We start from the raw sequence: 20214 nt of genomic DNA, 5'->3' as shown, positions 1-20214 counted from the left end.
GCTCTCTCCCTTCTGGACTTTCAAAAATTAGCTTTTCTGCTTGAAATGCTTCCTGCTACCTTTCCCTGACAACTCACGTACCCTGGCTAACATCTGTTTTTTTAGGACTCAGGTTAGAAGTCACATCTTCTCCACCTCTGGTTGGATTAGGTGTTTCCATAGCAGCCAATGCTTACCTGTATAACAGCACTTATCACGCCAAAACTGGCTAATTTATACATCTGTATCCTTTACAAAACTTCAAAGCCCTTAACAGCCAGAAGTGTGTCTTATATAGAATTACATCTCAAATGTTAGAGAAGTGCTTCACGGGACTTCCCTGGTGGCGCAGTGGTTAAAAATCTGCCTGCCATTGCAGGGGACACGGGTTTAAGCTCTGGTCCAGGAAGATCCCACATGCCGCAGAGCAACTAAGCCCGTGAGCCACAACTATTGAGCCTGCGAGCCACAACTACTGAGGCCCGCACGCCTAGAGTCCGTGCTCCGCAACAGGAGAAGCCCACGCACAGCAACAAAGAGTAGCCCCCATTCATCACAACTAGAGAAAGACTGCGAGCAGCAACGAATACCCAACACAGACAAAAATTTAAAAAGTAAATAAATTTTAAAAAAAAGTGCTTCACATATAGAAAAGTATGCTCAGCACTCCCTCACTTCCCCTTTTTGTGGCATGCTTGAATCCTGTCGTCCATTGCTTCAAAGCTGGCTGGGCATATTTCCAAGAAGCTAAGGATTCCTATGCACAACCGCTGGATAATGTTCAAAGGACACAGACATTTGCAACTTTCTAGGACAATTCCCCACTTCCCACCCCAAGCTTGTGCAACAGGTATCTGGATTCCGTGAGACAAAGAAAAGGCTGAAAGATGCTTAGCTGGACCTCAAAGGCCCTTTCGTTCCTCCTTTGGGAGACAGGACCTGGAGGACACCTGAGACATGTGGAGAAGCGCTCTAAGCTGCTCACCTGGTAGATATGATTCAGTTTGAAGTGTTTGAGGAGTAGCAGGAGCAGGGCAGAGATACTCTTTACAACGATCTCCTTGTGCCTGTTCACATCAATGCCCAACTTCATGCTCTGGAGAACAGTGATGCTACAACGGGGAAAGGAAGAGTCAGTGCAGAGGGTGACCTTAGAGCGAGGCCTACAAGGACCCAGGTATTTGGGTCAGATACAATAAACACAAGAGAGCCAGAACTTCAGAAACCTGAACTGTGCTAGGGAAACCTCCAGAGTTCCCACTTATGAGTCAGGAGAAAAGCTCCTCTGATCTCTTTGTTTCTCTCTCCTTTGGCAAGCTCATCCTTTGGCAATGTCCACCCACATACATGTGCAGCCAGTAACTGGCACTGATGTTACCCTCCAGACTCTCAATTCTGAGCTGAAAAGAGCACAGCAGAGAGCACTGCAGTGGAAAGGGGCTACTGGTGGCAGAGAGGAGATCTCTTTGGAGACAATCCCTGTAAATGTTAACAAGGTGAGGTGGGGACTAAAGAGACCCTGCAGACAAGGTAGCTAATATTTAGCAGCTGCCCCAGTTGAAGCACTCACGGCATCTCCTCAGGCAGGACATCTGCCAGGATATTGATAGAGTCTGTCTTAGCCTTGGAGGTAGGGGCTGCAGCCAGTAGAATCTTAAGTAGAGCAATCTGGGAAGTAGAAAATGAGGAAATCCCCCCCATTCGACAAGGTTATTCTTCCACAATTCAACAGCCCTAAAAGAAATGTTTTAAAGCCTTTCTCTAAGTTCTTCCCTCAGTAACCAAATCTGCCCAGCCTCCAGAAGGGCAAACAGGTGCCCTGTCCTGACAGGCCTGCCTGTGAGGCTAAGGAGCCAGAAGGGAGCTTATGGGCTGTTCTGCTTCAAGACTGCTCTTTCCAAAGAGGATTGAAGGAGCAGAGTGAGAGGGGCAATGCCTAGAAATTAGGTGGGAGGTATAAGCAAGATCTCCCTCCCCGACCGTTTTCCTTCCTCTACCTCAGACCATCAGCGTCCTCACCATCATAGCCTGAGGCCAACTAGGACACCAGAGTCCACGGCAGACCTCAGGGGGACTAAGGCACTTACTTAGGAGGAGGGCCCCCTATGCATCCCGCAGGGATCCCACCTCATTCTCCACCCGTCGCAAAGAAGGACTTGGGAATATAGCCAAGTCCTTCTTCCTCTGGTAGGAGCCCTGAGGAAAGCTCAGAGAATGCCTTGCCTGAGGGGTGAAGGCTCAGGAAGCAAGCACAAATGACAGACGGCTCAACTTAAGAGGGCTCTCAGCTATCTATTCCTCGCAGCTGAGAAGAGCAACTCTGGCCCAGTCACCTCCTTACCATGTACTGGGGGAGGCTATACAGCATGCCCTGGTAGAGGATTTCACACGGCGTCTCTGGTACTACCTCTTCTCCCTATGGCAAGAAACATACAGTTTGCCCAGGCCATTTTCCAGTTGACCAAAACCTATGTTTCCTTGGTTGTGGAGGGTGGCAGGAAAAGATCTGGGAGTCAGATCAGGATTCCTAACCTAGTTGTGTTAATGATTCATTGTAGGACCTTGGGTAAGTTACTTTCCCTCTCTGAGACCTAATTTCCTCTTCCTAGGATCAGTGGGCTGGTCTGGATGACCTCTGAGGGCTCTTCCAGCCCTGAGAATCTATGATTTTGGTTGTCCTATCATCTGGAATCAATCCAGAATTGTTTCTATGTCACTCTTGCTAGGTCAGGAGTCAGAACTCCCACCAACACAGTGGTTAAGAATCCGCCTGCCAATGCAAGGGACACGGGTTCGAGCCCTGGACTGGGAAGATCTCACAGGCCACGGAGCAGCTATGCCCGTGCAACACAACTACTGAGCCTGTGCTCTACAGCCTGTGCGCCACAACTACTGAGCCTGTATGCCTAGAGCCCGTGCTCTGCAACAAGAGAAGCCACCGCAATCAGAAGCCTGTGCACCGCAACGAAGAGTAGCCCCCGCTCACTGCAACGAAGAGTAGCCCCTGCTCACTGCAACGAAGAGTAGCCCCCGCTCACCACAACTAGAGAAAGCCCGCGGGAAGCAACGAAAAACGCAGCCAAAAAAAAAAAAAAAAGAACTCCCACCAAGGAGTTGGCTCAGACTACTGCTTTGCTGGACATACTTGGGCTTAGCTCAGGCCACAGGTACGCCTGGGACACTGGAACTGACACCCCACACAGAGGCACTTCCTATGGTGTCAATCTGAGGCCATCTGAGAGCTCTGGGCTGCTCCAAAGTCAGAAAGGAGAGGTAGGTGACTCAATAGAGAGGGTTAATAAAGGCCTGGAGAGGCAGGAAGGAGTATAAGCAGGGAAAATTTTAGGTGGAAACTATTTTTTTCCCTTCTCCACTACCCTCTACAACATCCCTTCCTCCTTTCTGACCAGGCCCCTCATGCACAGCTCTGTCCTTGTGATGACCGCACTTAAGCCCTTTATCAGAGTAGCCCTTTATCAAGAGGCTACTCACGCCACTGTCATCTTTGGCCCGTGCAGTCCTTCCTCCCCCACAGGTCGCTCTATTACAGGACAAGGGTCACTGCCATGAGACCCTGAGGCAAGGAGGAGTAACCAGCCCCCTTCTATCCCACACAACTCGGCTGCTGCTTAAATGGATAATAACCCTGGCAATCCTGCATGTTTGCATTGCTGTTCTCTAAAAGGCCTATTTCATACGTTCTCCCCTCTCTTCAAACCAATCCCCTCATCCCACAGCCCCTCAACAGTTGTTGACCCTACCTCTCACTTCATGGACAAAACAGAAGCAATCAGACAGGCACAGCCTTATTTTCTCAACACCAAATCTATCAGAATCTCTACCTTCCTTCTTGACATGAAGGATGAACCACCCGTGCTCCTATCAAAGGCTACCCTCCGCTGGTGCTCACACCCTTTTGCTTTATTGAATGCATAAGTTCTATAATTATCTCCTTTCTCCTGGATCAACCTTTTAGGACATAAACACACTCCAGTATCTCCTAGCTATAAAACGTTCCCTTGACCCACATCCTCCTTCGGCTACCATCCCATTTCTACCTTCCTTTTCACAACATTTACATTCCCTTTTCAATACACTCCAACTAGGCTTCCAGCCCCACCACTTCACTTGAGGTTGCTCTTATCAAGGTCACCAGTTATCTCTATGTTGCCAAAGTCAATGGGCACCTCAGGTCTTATCAAGCACCATTTATTAGCAACATTTAACATAGCTGATCGCCCCCTTCTTCTTGAAAGACTTTTTTTTTTTTAATAAATTTATTTATTTTATTTATTTATTTTTGGCTGTGTTGGGTCTTCGTTGCTGCATGCGGGCTTTCTCTAGTTGCGGTGAGCGGGGGCTACTCTTCGTTGCAGTGCACAGGCTTCTCATTGCGGTGGCTCCTCTTGTTGCAGAACACGGGCTCTAAGCACGTGGGCTTCAGTAGTTGTGGCTCACGGGCTCTAGAGCGCAGGCTCAGTAGTTGTGGCGCATGGGCTTAGTTGCTCCGCAGCACGTGGGATCTTCCCGGACCAGGGACCTAACCCGTGTCCCCTGCATTGGCAGGCGGATTCTCAACCACTGCGCCACCAGGGAAGCCTTGAAAGACTTTCTTTGCTTAGCTTTTATGGCATCACAATCTCCTGGATTTCCTCCCACCTCACTGAAGGTTTTTCTTTTTCTTGGCTCCTTTCCTGAATCATCCCATCCTTGACATATTGGTGTGCCCCAGGGCTTTGCCCTGGGTTCCATTCTCTATCTTTACTCCCTCCTCAGGTTATCTCAGCCAGTTCGATGGCTTTTAACACTGTCCATGAGTCAACAGTTCCCAAATTTATTTCCCTAAGTCAGTCCTCTCTCTAGAACTCTAGACCCATATACCTAATTGCTTGGCTGCTCTGCATGGGTGTCTAATGGACATCTAAGTCTTAGTACAACCAAAATAGAACCCTTGATAAGACAGAACTCCTAGGAATTCACTGGCAGTCCAGTGGTTAGGACTCCACGTTATCACTGCTGTGGGACCGGGGTTCAGTCCCTGGTTGGGGAACTAAGATACTGCAAGCCGCACAGCACGGTGCCCCCACCCACAAAAAAGAAATGAAAGAAAAAGAAAAACAGGGGGGAAAAAAACACATTAAAAAACCCCCCAAAACAGGGCTTCCCTGGTGGCGCAGTGGTTAAGAATCTGCCTGCCAATGCACGGGACACGGGTTCGAGCCCTGGTCTGGGAAGATCCCACATGCCGTGGAGCAGCTAAGCCCTTGTGCCACAACTACTGAGCCCACGCTCTGCAACAAGAAGCTGCCGCAATGAGAAGCCCGCACACCGCAACGAAGAGTAGTCCCCACTCACCGCAGCTAGAGAAAGCCTGCGCGCAGCAACAAAGACCCAACACAGCCAGAAATAAAAATAAATAAATTAATTTAAAAAACAAAAAACAGAACTCCTCATCTTGACAAATGGTACTTATTCTTTTTTTTTTTTTTTTTTTTTTGCGGTACGTGGGCCTCTCACTGTTGTGGCCTGTCCCGTTGCGGAGTACAGGCTCCGGACGTGCAGGCTCAGCGGCCATGGCTCACGGGCTTAGTTGCTCCGTGGCATGTGGGATCTTCCCGGACCGGGGCACGAACCCGTGTCTCCTACATCGGCAGGCGGACTCTCAACCACTGCGCCACCAGGGAAGCCCCGGTACTTATTCTTTATTGCCCTTTATGTCTCTCTATCCACAGCCAATTGAACTGCAACTCCTGTCAGCTGCACCTCCAAAATATAAACCAAATTCATCCACTTCTCCCTATCTCCACACTTCCTACCGCCATCTAAAACACCATCATCTCTCACCTTGACTATTTTAAGAGCTTCCCAACCTCCCTGCTTCCACTCTTTCCTCATCCAGCCTTTACAAAGTAGCCAATGGTTTTTATTATAAAAAGATAGATGTCACTCCCCGGTTTAAAATCTCCAAAGGCTTCCCTTTGTCACTTGAATCAACTTCAAGCTCCCTATGTTCACTTAAATGTCCTGTGTAAAGTGGCCCCAGGCCACCTCTCTGACCCCATCTCGGACAACCTTCCCCCTCCCCACTGTGCTCCAGCCACACTAGCCTTCATCCACTACCTCTAACATTCTGAGCTTGCTCTCACCTTCTTAGTAAGTCTGTTCGCTCTGCTTCGAATGCTCTTTCCCCTGATGTTCTTACGGCCAGCTCCTTCTTATACCTCAGATCTTAGGTAATTATCACCATCTCAGAGGTCTACATACCCTGATTGCCCAATCTAAAAGAGTCTACTACATGATATGTCACCCTATTTAAATTTTCTTAACCATATCTACCATTCTCTGAAAGTCTTCTTTTTTCCTTAATTACTTATCGTTTTTCTCCAACTTTAATGTATCATGAAAGTAGAGACCTTGCTTTGCCTAGCGTACAGTAAGAGTCCGAGAGCATGCACGCGAGTTCTGCGACAGCACTGCAGACAGATTTCCTCCTGTGCAGGATCCCCGTGACTCACCAAAGACATGGGGCACTTCTCTAGCTCCTCCTCATTCTTGATCTGAACGTCTGCGATGGAGATGTACTTGTGCTGGGAAACATAAGACATTAACAAGGGGCTGAGGGCCTCGATCACATGTGTACCAGCGATCATTTCCCCAGGGACAAGGAAATGTCCTGTTTATGGGTCTGTCAGCCCAAATACACCACGCACCCTTTGAAGGCAGGAGCCTTAATACCTTTGCATCATGAACAGCAGCAAAGTGCTTCAATACAGTGTTTATTCCATATTTCCATGTTGGAAGGGCAGCAAATACCTTAGCGTTTACCTTCAACCAAAGTGCAAGGGGAGGGACTTCCCTGGTGGTCCAGTGGTTAAGTCTCCGTGCTCCCAACGCAGGGCGCACGGGTTCAATCCCTGGTTGGGGAACTAAGATCCTGCATGCTGCATGGCGCAGCCTTTAAAAAAAAAAACAAACAAAAAAAACGTGCAAGGGGAAGCCAAGAATAGGTCCTTGCCCCTGAACCACTGCCCTGAGAGTTTTGCTGCATGTGCCTGTATGTGTGTCCGTGTGTGTACAGAGTGATGATGATGGGGTGGGGTGGGGATCAAGGTCTGTGCAAGGAATGACTACTCTTATTCGTGCACACACACACTTTGGATACAGAGCAGACTGCTACTCAATCCTGGGCCTGTGGAAGTTAGTGAGCCTCTAAGGAGAAGGAAAGGAAAGGAAGCAATAAGTGGGAAGAGAGAGAAGGGTGGGAGGAGGGAAAAGGAATGAGAGGAAGAAAGGAGAACTTGTTCATCTATCTAAATGTAGGACACTGAGTAGGTACAGAGAGACCTGATTTTTTACCTCTTTGGCCAAAATGCCTGCGGAGGAAGTACAGAATAACAGGTTCAGAACGTGTCTGGTGGAAGAGCACCACCCAGGACCCAGGACCCTAGTCATCCAACTTGCCTTGATGGCTCCCTATCCCTGAAGACTTAGAGCCCACCCTGGTCACCTGCTTGAGGGTCTTCACACTCTCATGGATGGGCCTGGGTAATCCAACCAAGGTATCTGTGTCCCTGTGAAATGCAAGACACACCAGATCATAAGGATCAAAAGTAGAGAGAATCACCAATACCCCCTGGAGTCATGTGGACCATGCCACTTTCACCATCTGGTATCCTGGATCTTTCTCTGCAAGCTACCAAGTCCCCCATCGTTGCTTCAGGACATAAAAAGAATAATGGTACAGAGAAGTGTCCCTGAAAATTAGGATTTCTGTATAGTCTTTTGGGGACTCACTTTGTCTGGGAGCAGGTTCCTACTTAAAAGGGCATGTTGCCCAACACTTTTGACAGTGAAATGGTAGTAACAATGGTTTCTCAGGTTTTGTAGCAACCAGTGAGGATTCAAGAGGGTGGGGGAATGGGGAAAGATCTGTTCCAACCATGTCGCTTCTTCACAGAATTCTGGCCCATTACAGAAGGGTTTGCAGGGACCATAAAATAACACTCTGATGAGGAAATTGATGTGCAAGAGGGAAATGACTTGTTGCTCAAGGTCCTACACCTGGATGAGAACATAAAAGTTCTAGGAAACTGGAAGGAAAAAACTCCATGGCAAGACCCCAAAGCAGTCACTGGGAGCTGCCCATGGCTCTGGGTTGTATAATCACGACCAGGCAACATCTCTCACTCTAGGCCACCCGCTCCCCTGGCCCCCTAAAAACCACTCTATAGCCAGTTCTGACCATCCAGTCACTTACTGCCCCAGAGTGAATCCGATGAACTTGTTCCTGCTCATCTCCAAGAAGTGTTCAATGTCCTTCTGTCTGAGAGGATGGTGGAGAGACGAATCCCAGAGAAGGGAAGAAAAGCAAACCTTGAGAGAAGGACCCTTACTGGGCTCCTACTCTTCCAGTTGGAGAACTGGAACAGTAGGGGAAGACAGCAGGGAACTTCAAACCCAGGGGTTCTGACTCCCAGCCCAGCTTACTGAGCCTTGAATACATAGACCACTCCACCCTGGGCCTCCAGTGACTGAAACCCCGAAGCTCAGGGTGCTTGGTGTTATCAAACCTACCTGACCTTTGGGGTCCACGGTAGGCCCTTGGGAAAGGCCACCCGCTCAGCAGAGAGGGGTGCCTGTGAGGGTGGAGGTGGTACTAGAGGGTCCTGCTCTAGCAAGTCTAACTCTCCATCCAAGGTACGCTCTCCATCGCCAGCAGACTCCTCTTCCTCCTCTGTGGCTGGTTCCTCAGTCTTAAAGAGATCTCTTTCGTTGTAGATGTCCAAGCTGTCCTGCTTAGTAAGGAGTTGCTGGGGGGTTGGAGGGGAGTGGGTGGAAGGAGAGAGGGAAGGTGTGCAGAGATCTCACCCTGGGCATCCTTGTCTGAGACCACCCCAACCCACAGGCTGCTAGACTGCAGGGAACATGGAAGTAAGAACCCATCTCTAGTGAGACCTTTCCCTTCCCATCTCAACCCTACTGTCCCCACCAGGCCCAATTGCAAGCAAGCAGCTCTCCCACAACCACGCCAAAGGCTGGGAAACAGAGCACTGAGAATCCCAAAGTCACAGTTACTTAGCTTTCAGAAAGCACTGATGCCTTTTTTTTTTGCCAGCACTTTCCTTCCTAATTATGCTCTACTTAGGTGAACATTCAATTAGTTTGCCTTCTGTGAGCATACACCAGCTGGCTGACTGAGGAAGAGGAGGACAGAAGCTTGCTGCTAGGCAGAGGGAAGCAAGTCTGGAATTTTAAATCTTGTCACAGAAAGAAAAAAAGGTTGGACAGAAATAGGCCAAAAAGTTAACAGTGATTGCCTCTGGTTGTTAAGATTGTGGGTGACTTTTTTTTTCCTCCCTTCTTCACATTTTTATATTTGTTCTAAATTTTCTATAATGAGTAAGCATTACTTTATAAAACAAAAGAATAAAGGTTAAAAAAAATCACATTGCAGATAATGTAGACTAGATTACTGAGTGTGACTGTCCGAGCCTGTCACCTGTAGTTGGTGAACTCAAGTAGATCAGGCAGGTAAGTTCATGGGAGCATGGTCAGCTCTCAGCACAACTTGTCATTGTGACCTTTCTAGGGATGCAGACTATAGAACCCTAACCAGTCATCTTGTAAGTGTAAGCCTCTGGTTCCAAGGCCAGATAAGAGCATGGCTGGCTCAGAGTAAATCTTACTGCGAAGACAATGATAAAGTGCCTCAACCAGGTACCTATGCCCAGGATTATACCCCAACTGTTGTTCAGGGTGCTAGGGAACTCCAGGCACTGAGGTCTAGGCCAGTGATCCTTAGCAAGACATGGATCTATGATGTGATATCACAATGTTACATCTTGACAGCCCAGGACCCTGTCAGGGCTCGGGAATAGAGGCCGAAGTACAGACTCCAAGATTTCAGGTTGGTCTCAGGGCTAGTCAGGGGCAGGAGAGCTGGTTCATTTACTGCTCTTTCCTACCATATCCAGAGCTGCTTAGAATCTTGATTTTTGGCCAGCTAGTGTCACAACACTACTGTCTGCTTTAGTCCATACCCTTCGAGAACCACGGCGGCCTCGCAGTTTGGAGGGTGGTGGTGCCAGCTGAGACTCCCCCAGGTCGAGAGTGTAAGAGGGCGGGGAGGCAGCACGCATGCTCTTCACCACCTGGATACTGTCCTCAGCCAGTGGAGGCAGGCCCAATTCTTCCCGCTTCTGTACTTTGAGAGCCTGCAGCTGCTCAAATCCACCGAGGGTAAACTAAGGGTTAAACGGGAAAGGGGCAGAGAAGAGAGGAAGGGGGGGAAGTCAGAGGGAGCAAGGTCAGGGAAGCATGGATGGAGAGGAAGAGCCACAACCTCCAGTCCCCTCAGACCCCCTCCTTAATTAGGAAGTAATAAAACAGCAGGAGGCAAAAAATATGGTCACCATCCCCAGTCTCAGAGGTGGTTATTAACCCTCAGAGCTCAGGGGTCAGGATAAAGCATTATTTACTGACCCAGGGCTGGAAACATCACCAGAAATAAGGAAAAGGACTACTGGGGGCCTCCACTGAAAAAAACAGGAAAATGTACCCCCTTTTAAGGAGCAGATCTAGATACTACAACCCCCCAGAATCACTCAAGGCCTGCCCTGGAGGGTATGTTGTTCAGCCAGTCAGAGGAAGGATAGGGTTGAATAATTAGTAACAAAACTGCAACCATACACTTATGAGGACTTCATTTTTTAAAAGCAAATCCTCTATTTATCTGGATGGAGAGCAGGCACTAAAGCCCACATTTTACAGCTAGAGAAACTGAGACACAGAGAATTGCCCGAGGTTTCTCAGTATCAGCAGAGGCCAGATCTCCCAACTCTCAGCCAGTGTTCTTTCCATGAAACATTAGCTCTATCAGGGGAAGGTGCAATGACACCCCAACTCAAAAAGTGGCATCTCCCATCAGTCCAACAGAAATAGGTAACCTACTCTGAAACAGAACATCTGATTTCTCTAGGACAGCCTTATTGCCCCTCCACTGGCTAACAGCTGCCCTATTCTTCTGCCTAGCTCCAGCCTCCTGGAACCAGACTAGAAGAAACTGAGGTGGCAGAGGGCACTGCTGATCTGATGAGATGGGAGAGGGGTGAATCAGTCACTCACCATGACTACTTTCCAGAGCAGAAGCAGGACCTTCTTTATGGGGAAGTGGGGAGCCAGACCGCTGCAGAACTTGGTGACCATAGAGAAAAGCAGAAGGGCAAAAGGCTCCTCATTATGCATGGAGAAGCCTGGGGGTTGTGGAGAGAGGCAAGTGAGAAAGTGAGGATGAAGCAGCTGAGACGCAGTCCCTGTAACCCTGTTTCTGGAAGCTGAGGAAGGCACTCACCTTCCCACAAAGAATCTGAGTACTTGGTCCTTAGAAGGAGGTTTAGAGAGCCCCAGAGTGAACCCCCTGAGGGCAGGATAAGGGAGGTCATGGAGTTAAAATGGCATAGCTCCCAAAGCTTGGGGGTGGATATCAAACTAGAAGTAACGGTAATAAAGATAATCAACGGTAATAAAGATGCTTCCTGGCTGAGGAACTCAATGCATTTTGTAGATCACAACTCACTTTCCCACATCAACAAATATAGTATATATTTTTAAATCCCAAAGGCCTTCATATCTTATCCCTGACTGATGACAATACCAACTCATATTTTCAAGGTAAGTCAACTCATTTTTTTCATGTGGGATTTGTGATCGAATGGGAGAGGGATGACTATTCCCATTTATAACCAAGGAGACCAAAACCAAGATATAGAGAAGACATATGACTGGGCCTAGCTCATAGACACAGGGGCAATCAAACCAGGCCCTCAAGCCCACCACAAAGTATCTCTGTCCTAAAAGAAGGAATGTTAGTTCTAAAAAAAAAAAGAAGAAGACGAAGAAGAAGAAGAAGAAAGAAGAACTGTCTGTCTCTCCTAGGCAGATGCTATGCCTCCCCTCTGCCACAGGCACCTCGAGTGCCACTTCTTACTCAGTTCAGTGCGGAAGGTCTCCCGGGCTGTCCTCCACCCGTAGGAGTCTGTCTCTCGCTCCAGGCGGATATTTTCCACCATTAGGTACATGACACTCAGCAGCACCCTGAGGTTATAGAAGGGTCACAAGAGGTTCCCAAGGCAGTTTCCAACCTATAGTCTGAGACCTCAGGGATGGTCTCTGTGGTGGCCCAACCCAGTGGAATTAGCAACTTCTAGTGGCCTGGGTGCGTCTGAAATTTGGGCAAAGGTAACCCATTGCTAACGATCCCCTGTTCCAATCCCATGGGCAGGCCCACTCACCGGAGCTCTGTGCTATCAGCAATGGAGATGGCTGGTTTCCGAAGAGCACTGCTACAGGCCTGGCTGTTGCTGCCACAGGGATGAGGGAGAAAACAGGAACCCGTAAGGCCTCTTTACTCCGTGTTGCACACTTATCATATGCACAAACATGAGTACCTGCCATTCCCTGGCTATGTAGTTAAAGAAATTGGTCTAAGGTAGAGGAGCCCATAGAATTCTCCTGCCACCTAGACAAACCCTTATCTGTGGTGAAGACAGGCAAGGGCAGGGTCTATGATATTTGCTCCTCTTAAAATCTCCGCTGTGTCTAGTACTGTGCTGGACACAAAACAGATGCTAAGCAACACTTGGTGAATAATAAACAGAATTCGCTCCACTAAAACTCCTGGGTGATCGGCATGAGACAATATGAGGGGTCACTATAGTGGTAGCAGCAGATAAGGCCACTTCTAGAGATGTAACCATGAGGGAAAGAACTGGGCACAGCAACAGGAATTGGTCCCGTCCGTCTTGGGTCATGTTCTCAGGTAGAACAGCTTCCTTCATGGAGTCCACAGTTAGGCTGAGCTAAGAAGGTATTTGGATACAAAAGCAATACAGGATCGGCCCCTGAAGCCCAGGATTGAAGCTGTAAGTGGGGCAGAGCCTGCTGATGAGCCCAAGCTTAGGGAGCAGGACAGACTATCAGAGACCATGGCTGGATGGAGGGGGACTGTCAGTGAGCTTTGGAGGAGGTGTGAGTAGACCCAGCTTCCACAGAGGGCTCTACAGTGAGGGAACCAGCACAGGAGATGAGGCACCCTTCAAGGAAGGGGGTCGCCAGCCCTCCCCTAAGGCTTCTCACTCGATTTCCACGTGGAGTAGCTCCAGGAAGGCTGAGAAGGTCCCCATCTGATAGAGCAGGAAGCAGTTGTACCTGGACCAGTGGAGTACATCGACTTCTGAATCACATTCCCCAAAAGTGCCTAAAGGACCAGACAGTGCCACAGGGGTTGAGGGGGAGGGGGTTATCCCAGTTCTTTCCACCCTGCCCCATGATCTGAAGACTATCTCCCAACACTCTGCCCAAAAATTAGGTTAACAAAGGACAAGTGCCCCCCAGGACTTCCTGGAATGAGGCCGGGGAGAGGAGCAGCAGTCTCCAGGGTTAGGTGCAGTGTGCTCATCACTGGTCTGTCTGAAGTTTGAGCTCCCTGAGAAGCAGATCCAGAGATAAGGATTCAAATGCAAGTAGCTTATTTGGGAGTTGACCCCAGGAACCATCGGTAGAGAAGTGGGGAAGTGAGATAGGGAAGAGAAGGCAGCCAAGAGCTCAATCCCAAGTGGGGAGAAGCTCTGGAACACATAAAACAAACAACTCAGAATCATCCCACCCAAGAGGGGTGAGGTGGTCAAGCTGCTCATCCACTAACCCCTGGCAGTCACTGAGGCATGCTGCTGGGCTAGGGGAGAACATTAATTCCCTAGCACTTCCTGGCTACACAGAAAGTCCTCAGGCAAAAAGATGAAGGTAGTGGCAGCTGGAACTTGGCCAGAGTGCCAGACCCAAGAGATAGGCTTGAGCACTGCCTTGTTTACTGCAGTCGTCCCTTCACCAGATGTCCACTCTCTTTCCTCTCCATTTATGATTTTTCTTTTACAGTTTTTTTAGCTCCCAACTAGTTGGTTCTGTCAACAGTCCTCTTATTTCTGACCTCAGGGCTTTCTTTTACCACTCCAGCTAGGCTCAATTTTCTTTCCAACACCTGGCTAATAGGTCTCTTCTGGGAAGCTTTCCTTAGTTAATCTCATTGAGTTCTGATTCTCCAAATTACTCACAGCATCCATTCCTCCTGCTATGTTGGCTTGGACCTTCTAAATGCCAATGAGAAACAATGCAGCGGGTCCATGTGTAAATTGGTGGCACCCTCCCTGCCTCCTCTCAGTGTCAGAGCCAGGCCACAGCTGGTAAAAGAAACCTCCATGCTCAGCTGGTGGTACACTGTCAGCTCTGGCCACAGTGACCCTCTTGCTAGTCTCCACATAGGATTATAGCCCAGGCTAAGGAAAAAAAGAACCCTATAAGAAATCCTGGCATGTCTGGAAAGAGAAAGGCCGATTCCAAGGGATCCAGAACAGTACCTACCATCATCTCCTCATCTTTCGCATAAGCACAAGGTTACTTCTAGCACATGACAAGATCTGTCCTCGAGAGGCAGGAACCTTGCTTTCCCAGCGTGGCTTGCCTCATCCTAGTCCTGCTAACACCGTCTCTCTCTCTAGTGTCCACCCCTCTCAAGTTGGCAAAGCTGGCCACTCACCTTGGGCCAGGTAGAGAACAGCTCGGGCCACCTTCAGTCGCCGTTCCCTACTGACCACCTCCAGCCGGTCCAGGAGTCCCATCACATAGGCCTTCTGGGCATCTTCCTCCAACTCCAGCCACTCCTTACCCTGCACTGGGAACAGAAGGCCATACAGATCTAGTGTCAGCTGTTGCCTCTCCTTCCTGGAAAGGCTCCTGATAGCATATGTACCTCTGATCTCAGCCCCCCAATAAATTCTTCTCTTCGAAAGCTTTCCTTGTTTAGCTGAGAAAGAATAAGGGATGGGAAAAGTAAAAAACCCAAATGTTCTGGCCCACTCTAGAGCCTCATCTTCCTCCACATCCCCTCCATTTCCGCTTCCCCTCCCCAGCCTATATGGTTCCATCTCTCTGCCTTTCCTCAAGGAGTTCCCTCTATCTCCCTATGTATCCAATTCTTATTCATCCTTACAGGTTCAATACAAAATCACCTCTTTTCCACTAATGCTCCAGCCAGAAGCTCTGTCCCACATGATACTTTTTACTTCTCTAATGACACTTCCCATTTTCCTCTTGGCCTTAGCTAGTTTTGTGACGTACACATCTCCCCTCTGCTATCTGACTACAATTTCTTTAAAGATACTGTAAATTCACCTTCACCCTTGCCTCCTGCATCTCTGGCACAAAATGGGTACTCACCACACATTTTCTGAGTTGAACACTGAATTGCCACTGACCAAGTAAGGAAATGGAGGTCTGAGTGGATCACAGGGTGGGCACATGAAATTATTACCAGATGCTATGAGGAGTGAGGCAGAATTGGAAACAGGGATTGAACACTAAGGTCGAAGACTAGGCTGGGCACAGGGTTACCAGGCAGCAGGGAACCAGTCCAGCCCCACCTCCCCATTCCTCTGTTCTCTGGGCCCTTGACATCAGGGAAAGGGAACCAGTTCAGGCTTCTCTTGCTTCTACTCCGTGACCTCTCCACTTGAGATATAGGAAACTCTGTGTCCCATATGCAAAAAGGAATAGAGAAGTTATATGGCTATGGAGAGGATGAAGAAGGATCATACTTTATTTTAGGCTTTTTCTAGATCAGCCTTGAATATCATGGAGAGAAAAAGCATATCTCTAGGAATAAGGATCTGGGATCACCTTGGGTCTTGAAATCTTCTTCAAAGCACCTCCTGTTAGTGGTGAATTCCGGGTGTTCAGTGTAGCTATACAATTCTGTGGCAGGAAAGATAGGACAGAGTCACAAACATTCAGCAGATCCTTATAGAAGGGGCCTGGGGTGGAGAAGGTGGCATGAAAGAGCTAAAGCTTCCAACACATTCCTGTGTCCAATTCAATCCAGAGTCAGCTTCCTCCTTTTCGGAGCAGTTAAAAATAGCCACTTGTGTCCCTGGGTGATTAAACCATCAAACCTGTCCTCCTCCTGCCAGCTGGCTGCTACAGCAGAGAAGGCAGGCTCCAACATTTGGTGAGGGCCAGGAGGAGGGCTGGAACAGAGAGGGCTGAATGTCATCACTCCTGGTTCTTAGGGCTGCAACCCTTTCTGCTTGTCAACCCAGACTGGGACTAATCCTGTCTCTAGGGGAAAAGGGGGCAACACAACTCCTGAAATTTAGAGGCAAGATCCTTGTGCTATACAAGGAGCCAGTTCATTCTCTCCCTGCTGAGTTTCCTCGAAGGGTACAGAAGTTTATGTTCCTGCCCACGGCCACCCAGGCAGAAGCAGAATCAAACCATACAGAAGCAGCTTTGATTGCCAAAGGGCGGCCTGTGCCCAGGAAAATCTAACTTTGCTGACAGCAGCCTCTCAATACAAAATGCAGACAGCTTATGAGAAATAAAAATGCCCTTTCCTACACACACACACACACACACACACACACACACACACACACACACACACACACACACTCCAGAACATTACACAAGTACACTCATCTTACAGAGGATGAAGAAGTGAAGTCATTAAGCCAATAGGTGCTTCCTCAAAACTCTGTTCCCTAACTAAGACCCTTGCTGGAAATTTAACTAGGTCACAGATAATTCACAAAGCAAGAGAAATTCACTTATATTCCAGCCAGCTGTCTAATGGTCAAGAATACCTTGTCTGGGGGCTTCCCTGGTGGCGCAGTGGTTGGGAGTCCGCCTGCCGATGCAGGGGACACGGGTTGGTGCCCCGGGCCGGGAGGATCCCATATGCCGCGGAGCGGCTGGGCCTGTGGGCCATGGCCGCTGAGCCTGCACGTCCGGAGCCTGTGCTCCGCAACGGGAGAGGCCACAACAGTGAGAGGCCCGTGTACCGCAAAAAAAAAAAAAAAAAAAAAAAAAGAATACCTTGTCTGGGAGCCAGGGCTTTTGAGTCCTGAGTTCCAGAATCCTGGAGTGACCAGAAACAAATCCCAGCTCTGTCTGTTAAATTCTTCAGTCATTAGTGAGTAGTGTAGATATATATATATTTTAAGAGTAGAGCACAAACCCAGTTAAAACAGGGAGCAAGGCTCTTAGGGACTGAACTTTGCTTTTGTCTTATTTTTAAAGTTTAGATCATGAACTTTCATATACTACAGGTAAATACAGAGTACATAAAAGACACCGTGTTTATCTTCTACTCAGATTAAACAAATGTTAACACTTGTCATATTTGCTTCAGACAGCTAAAGTCCCTTCTTCCTTCCCAGTCTTATTTTCCTCGCTAGAGATAATCACTATGATGAAATTGGTATGTATGCTTCACATGCCTATTTTTATACTTTTAGTACATATCTATGTGCCTGTAAACAACACATGATATTGTTCTGTTTTTCAAGTTTTTATCCAAGCAGTATCATATTGTATAAATTATTTTTTCTTAGAAGCATTTTTTATTATGTCTTTCAATAGTTTACATGAAAAGCAGTGTGATGAACACATCCATTCACTTAACTGACACGGTTCTCAATCAAGTGTGCAACTAGACTTCTTAGAAACATCTTTTAGACTTGTGTGTTTAAGCAGGTTTTTGATGCATGTATAAATTATTTTGTCACTGTTTCTTCTCCCCTTTAATATGTTTTTAATATTTATTGACACTGAAGCATATTGATATAGATCAATTATTTTAATGACTATACAGTAGCCTAATATATTGATATACTGCAGTTTATCCATTCCCCTACTAAGTTGTTTTCAATTTTTCACAGTGGCGACAACAAACATCTTTGTAAGTGTTTTTTTGGGCCCAAGAATTTCTTTAAAGTGTACATCTAGAATCGTTGGGTCATAATACGTGTGAATTCGACTTTGCTAGATATAACCAAACTGTTTTCCAATTTTATACTCTGTTCCCTCATGCCAAGCCATGTATAAAAAGTACTCATTTCTCTGTACCCTCACCAACCCCAGGCTTTTAAATTTTGCATCTGATGATTGTTGAATAATATCTCACCATTTTAATTTGTTTTTCCCCATTTCCTAACATAATTGAAAATCTTTTCATATATTTACTGAACACATGGTTTTCTGTTCTGTGAATTCCTATTCATATTCTTTGACCATTTATCTATAGTCTCTATTGGGATGTTCATTTCTTTCTCTCTATGTGTGTGTGTGTATGTGTGTATTCATATTCTGGATTCTAATCCTTTGTTAGTTATTAAACTTAGCTCTCTATTTCTGTCACTCATCACAAAATTTACTCCCTATGCTTATTCACAAGAACTTCTTTAAAAGTGTTTGTCTCTTTTCTCTGAAAAAGCCTGTCTTAAAGTGTCACTTTCATGTGACAGAATATTTAACTTTCACATAATTTCCACCCAAAGCTCATTATTAATAACTGGCATTTGTAGCACGTGTAACATGGAGGCCCTCAATGCAAGGAGATCACGTTTAGCCAAGCTAAAAAGAAGAATGGGATCACTCAACCCCAGCTCAGAAACATCCAAGCAGAGCTCCACTGTGATGGATATAGATGACATGTTCAGCTTTGCTCAGCTGGCCAGTTGTCTACACAGTTTTTCTTCAGGCATTGCTGAGACTTTAATAAGGGGCAAGTATTAGGGGAAGGGGGTGAGATGGAGGTAGAAAAGAAAAGGAGAGAGAGATGGAATGGGAAAGCAATGGAGTGGGTGGCAGAAAGGGGCACCCAAAAGATATGGGTGACTATGGGAAGAGAAAGAAAGGAGAAATGGGGAGAAGCTGGAGAGAAAACAGATTTGAGAGTGCACCAAAAGAGAATAAAGATGGGTGAGCAGAAAACAGGGATAGAATGAAAGAATGGAGAATGCCATACATAGCCAAGGAAGCATTCACAGAAAGAAATGTGAAAGCAAACAAAGAGATACTGACCACTGGAAGGCGTAGAGAAGTGGGAATGTGGAGAACAGTCTGTGTTCTATAGCCACTTGCTGAGAACAGACAAGCTGCCAGGGGAGAGCACAGGCATCTTCCCTCTCCTCCTGGCCAACCTTCCACTCTTTACAGACCCATCTATCTCATACCTGACAACTCTGCTGCGTGCCCATCTGTGTCTCCATACTCAAATTCCAGGGTAGGGCAGTCCACAGAGCCCTGTAATGGAGAAATCTTTGTGGTAACTTGGGGAAAAGGCTGACAAAAGGAGATCATACCCTCATTTCATTTTCCACCTCTCTTGGAGGCCAAAGTTAGAGGAAGAAGGCAACTAGGAGAGTTCCATCTGGGCCTTTCATCCAAGAAGTACCCTCCTCCAAGCCAAAATTAGAGGCTCAGTGTGGGGCTGGGCTGAAGATTCCTATATAGAATCAGAAACTCTGGGCAAAGGACCAGGACCATGAACAGATATGAAAGCTACAATCTGTGCCCATATCTGATCTACATAAACACAGACCTGAAGAACATCTAGCTGATCTCTAGAAAAACAAGACGGATGAAAACAAAAGAAGTAAACTGGGGCTTCCCTGGTGGCGCAGTGGTTGAGAGCCCGCCTGCCGATGCAGGGGACGCGGGTTCGTGCCCCGGTCCGGGAAGATCCCACATGCCGCGGAGCGGCTGGGCCCGTGAGCCATGGCCACTGAGCCTGCGCGTCTGGAGCCTGTGCTCCGCAGCGGGAGAGACCGCAATAGTGAGAGGCCCGCGTACCGCAAAAAAAAAAAAAAAAAGTAAACTGGATTCTGACTTCAGCTCTGTTATTAACCCACTGTATGATTTTGTATGATTTCATTCTGTGGATCATAGTTCCTCATCTATAAAAAGACGTCCTTCAGTTCCAATATTCCACAATTTTAGGACTGTCAAATAAGGTAGCATTTCTACTTCAAATTGTATTAAAGGCAAGATTTCCTATGATGTTGTATGTATAAATTTATAATACCCTTTTTAAAGTATTTTTAATATAATCCTACGCCCGAACCTCTTTAAGCATTTTGGGATAGATTTCTCCTACCAATATATTAATAAATATGAATTTTAAAAAATTTGAATCCCAGGTCTTGTCACATACTATGCGATCTTGAACAAGTTACTTAACCTCTTTGTGCCTCAGTGTGGTATAAAAAATGTATTTGGTCTTGGCCCCATCACCCACCTTCCTGGCACAGAGCTCTTAAAACCTTCAGAATTTCCTGAGTAGTAGGAGTGCCTGTTATTCATAAGAAGCTCCTGTCAACCATACTTGAGTTTATGCTAATGAGG

The 20214-nt window shown here is 47.3% G+C and overlaps 1 protein-coding gene across 1 annotated transcript in view; it reads right to left on the bottom strand.

The window, feature by feature from the left end:
• The window catches only part of STRIP2 (striatin interacting protein 2), a 43940-nt gene that overhangs the window by 18919 nt on the left and 4807 nt on the right, over positions 1–20214 (bottom strand). Inside the window, exons 2-16 of the mRNA XM_082632352.1 lie at positions 19044–19113; positions 15709–15783; positions 14570–14704; positions 13114–13234; positions 12270–12338; positions 11966–12072; positions 11104–11231; positions 10020–10223; positions 8554–8789; positions 8237–8302; positions 7487–7550; positions 6495–6566; positions 2321–2395; positions 1550–1647; positions 965–1091 (exon numbers count right to left, since the gene is read on the bottom strand). Of these exons, the coding sequence (XP_082488478.1) occupies positions 965–1091; positions 1550–1647; positions 2321–2395; positions 6495–6566; positions 7487–7550; positions 8237–8302; positions 8554–8789; positions 10020–10223; positions 11104–11231; positions 11966–12072; positions 12270–12338; positions 13114–13234; positions 14570–14704; positions 15709–15783; positions 19044–19113 (1647 nt within the window). The remainder of the gene's footprint in view (positions 1–964; positions 1092–1549; positions 1648–2320; positions 2396–6494; positions 6567–7486; positions 7551–8236; positions 8303–8553; positions 8790–10019; positions 10224–11103; positions 11232–11965; positions 12073–12269; positions 12339–13113; positions 13235–14569; positions 14705–15708; positions 15784–19043; positions 19114–20214) is intronic.

The sequence above is a fragment of the Mesoplodon mirus genome, assembly GCF_964341445.2.
Source record: "Mesoplodon mirus genome assembly, chromosome: 9".
NCBI lineage: Eukaryota > Metazoa > Chordata > Mammalia > Artiodactyla > Ziphiidae > Mesoplodon > Mesoplodon mirus.
The sequence above is the reverse complement of the archived record's forward strand: the minus strand, read 5'-3'. Positions and strand labels throughout refer to the sequence as shown.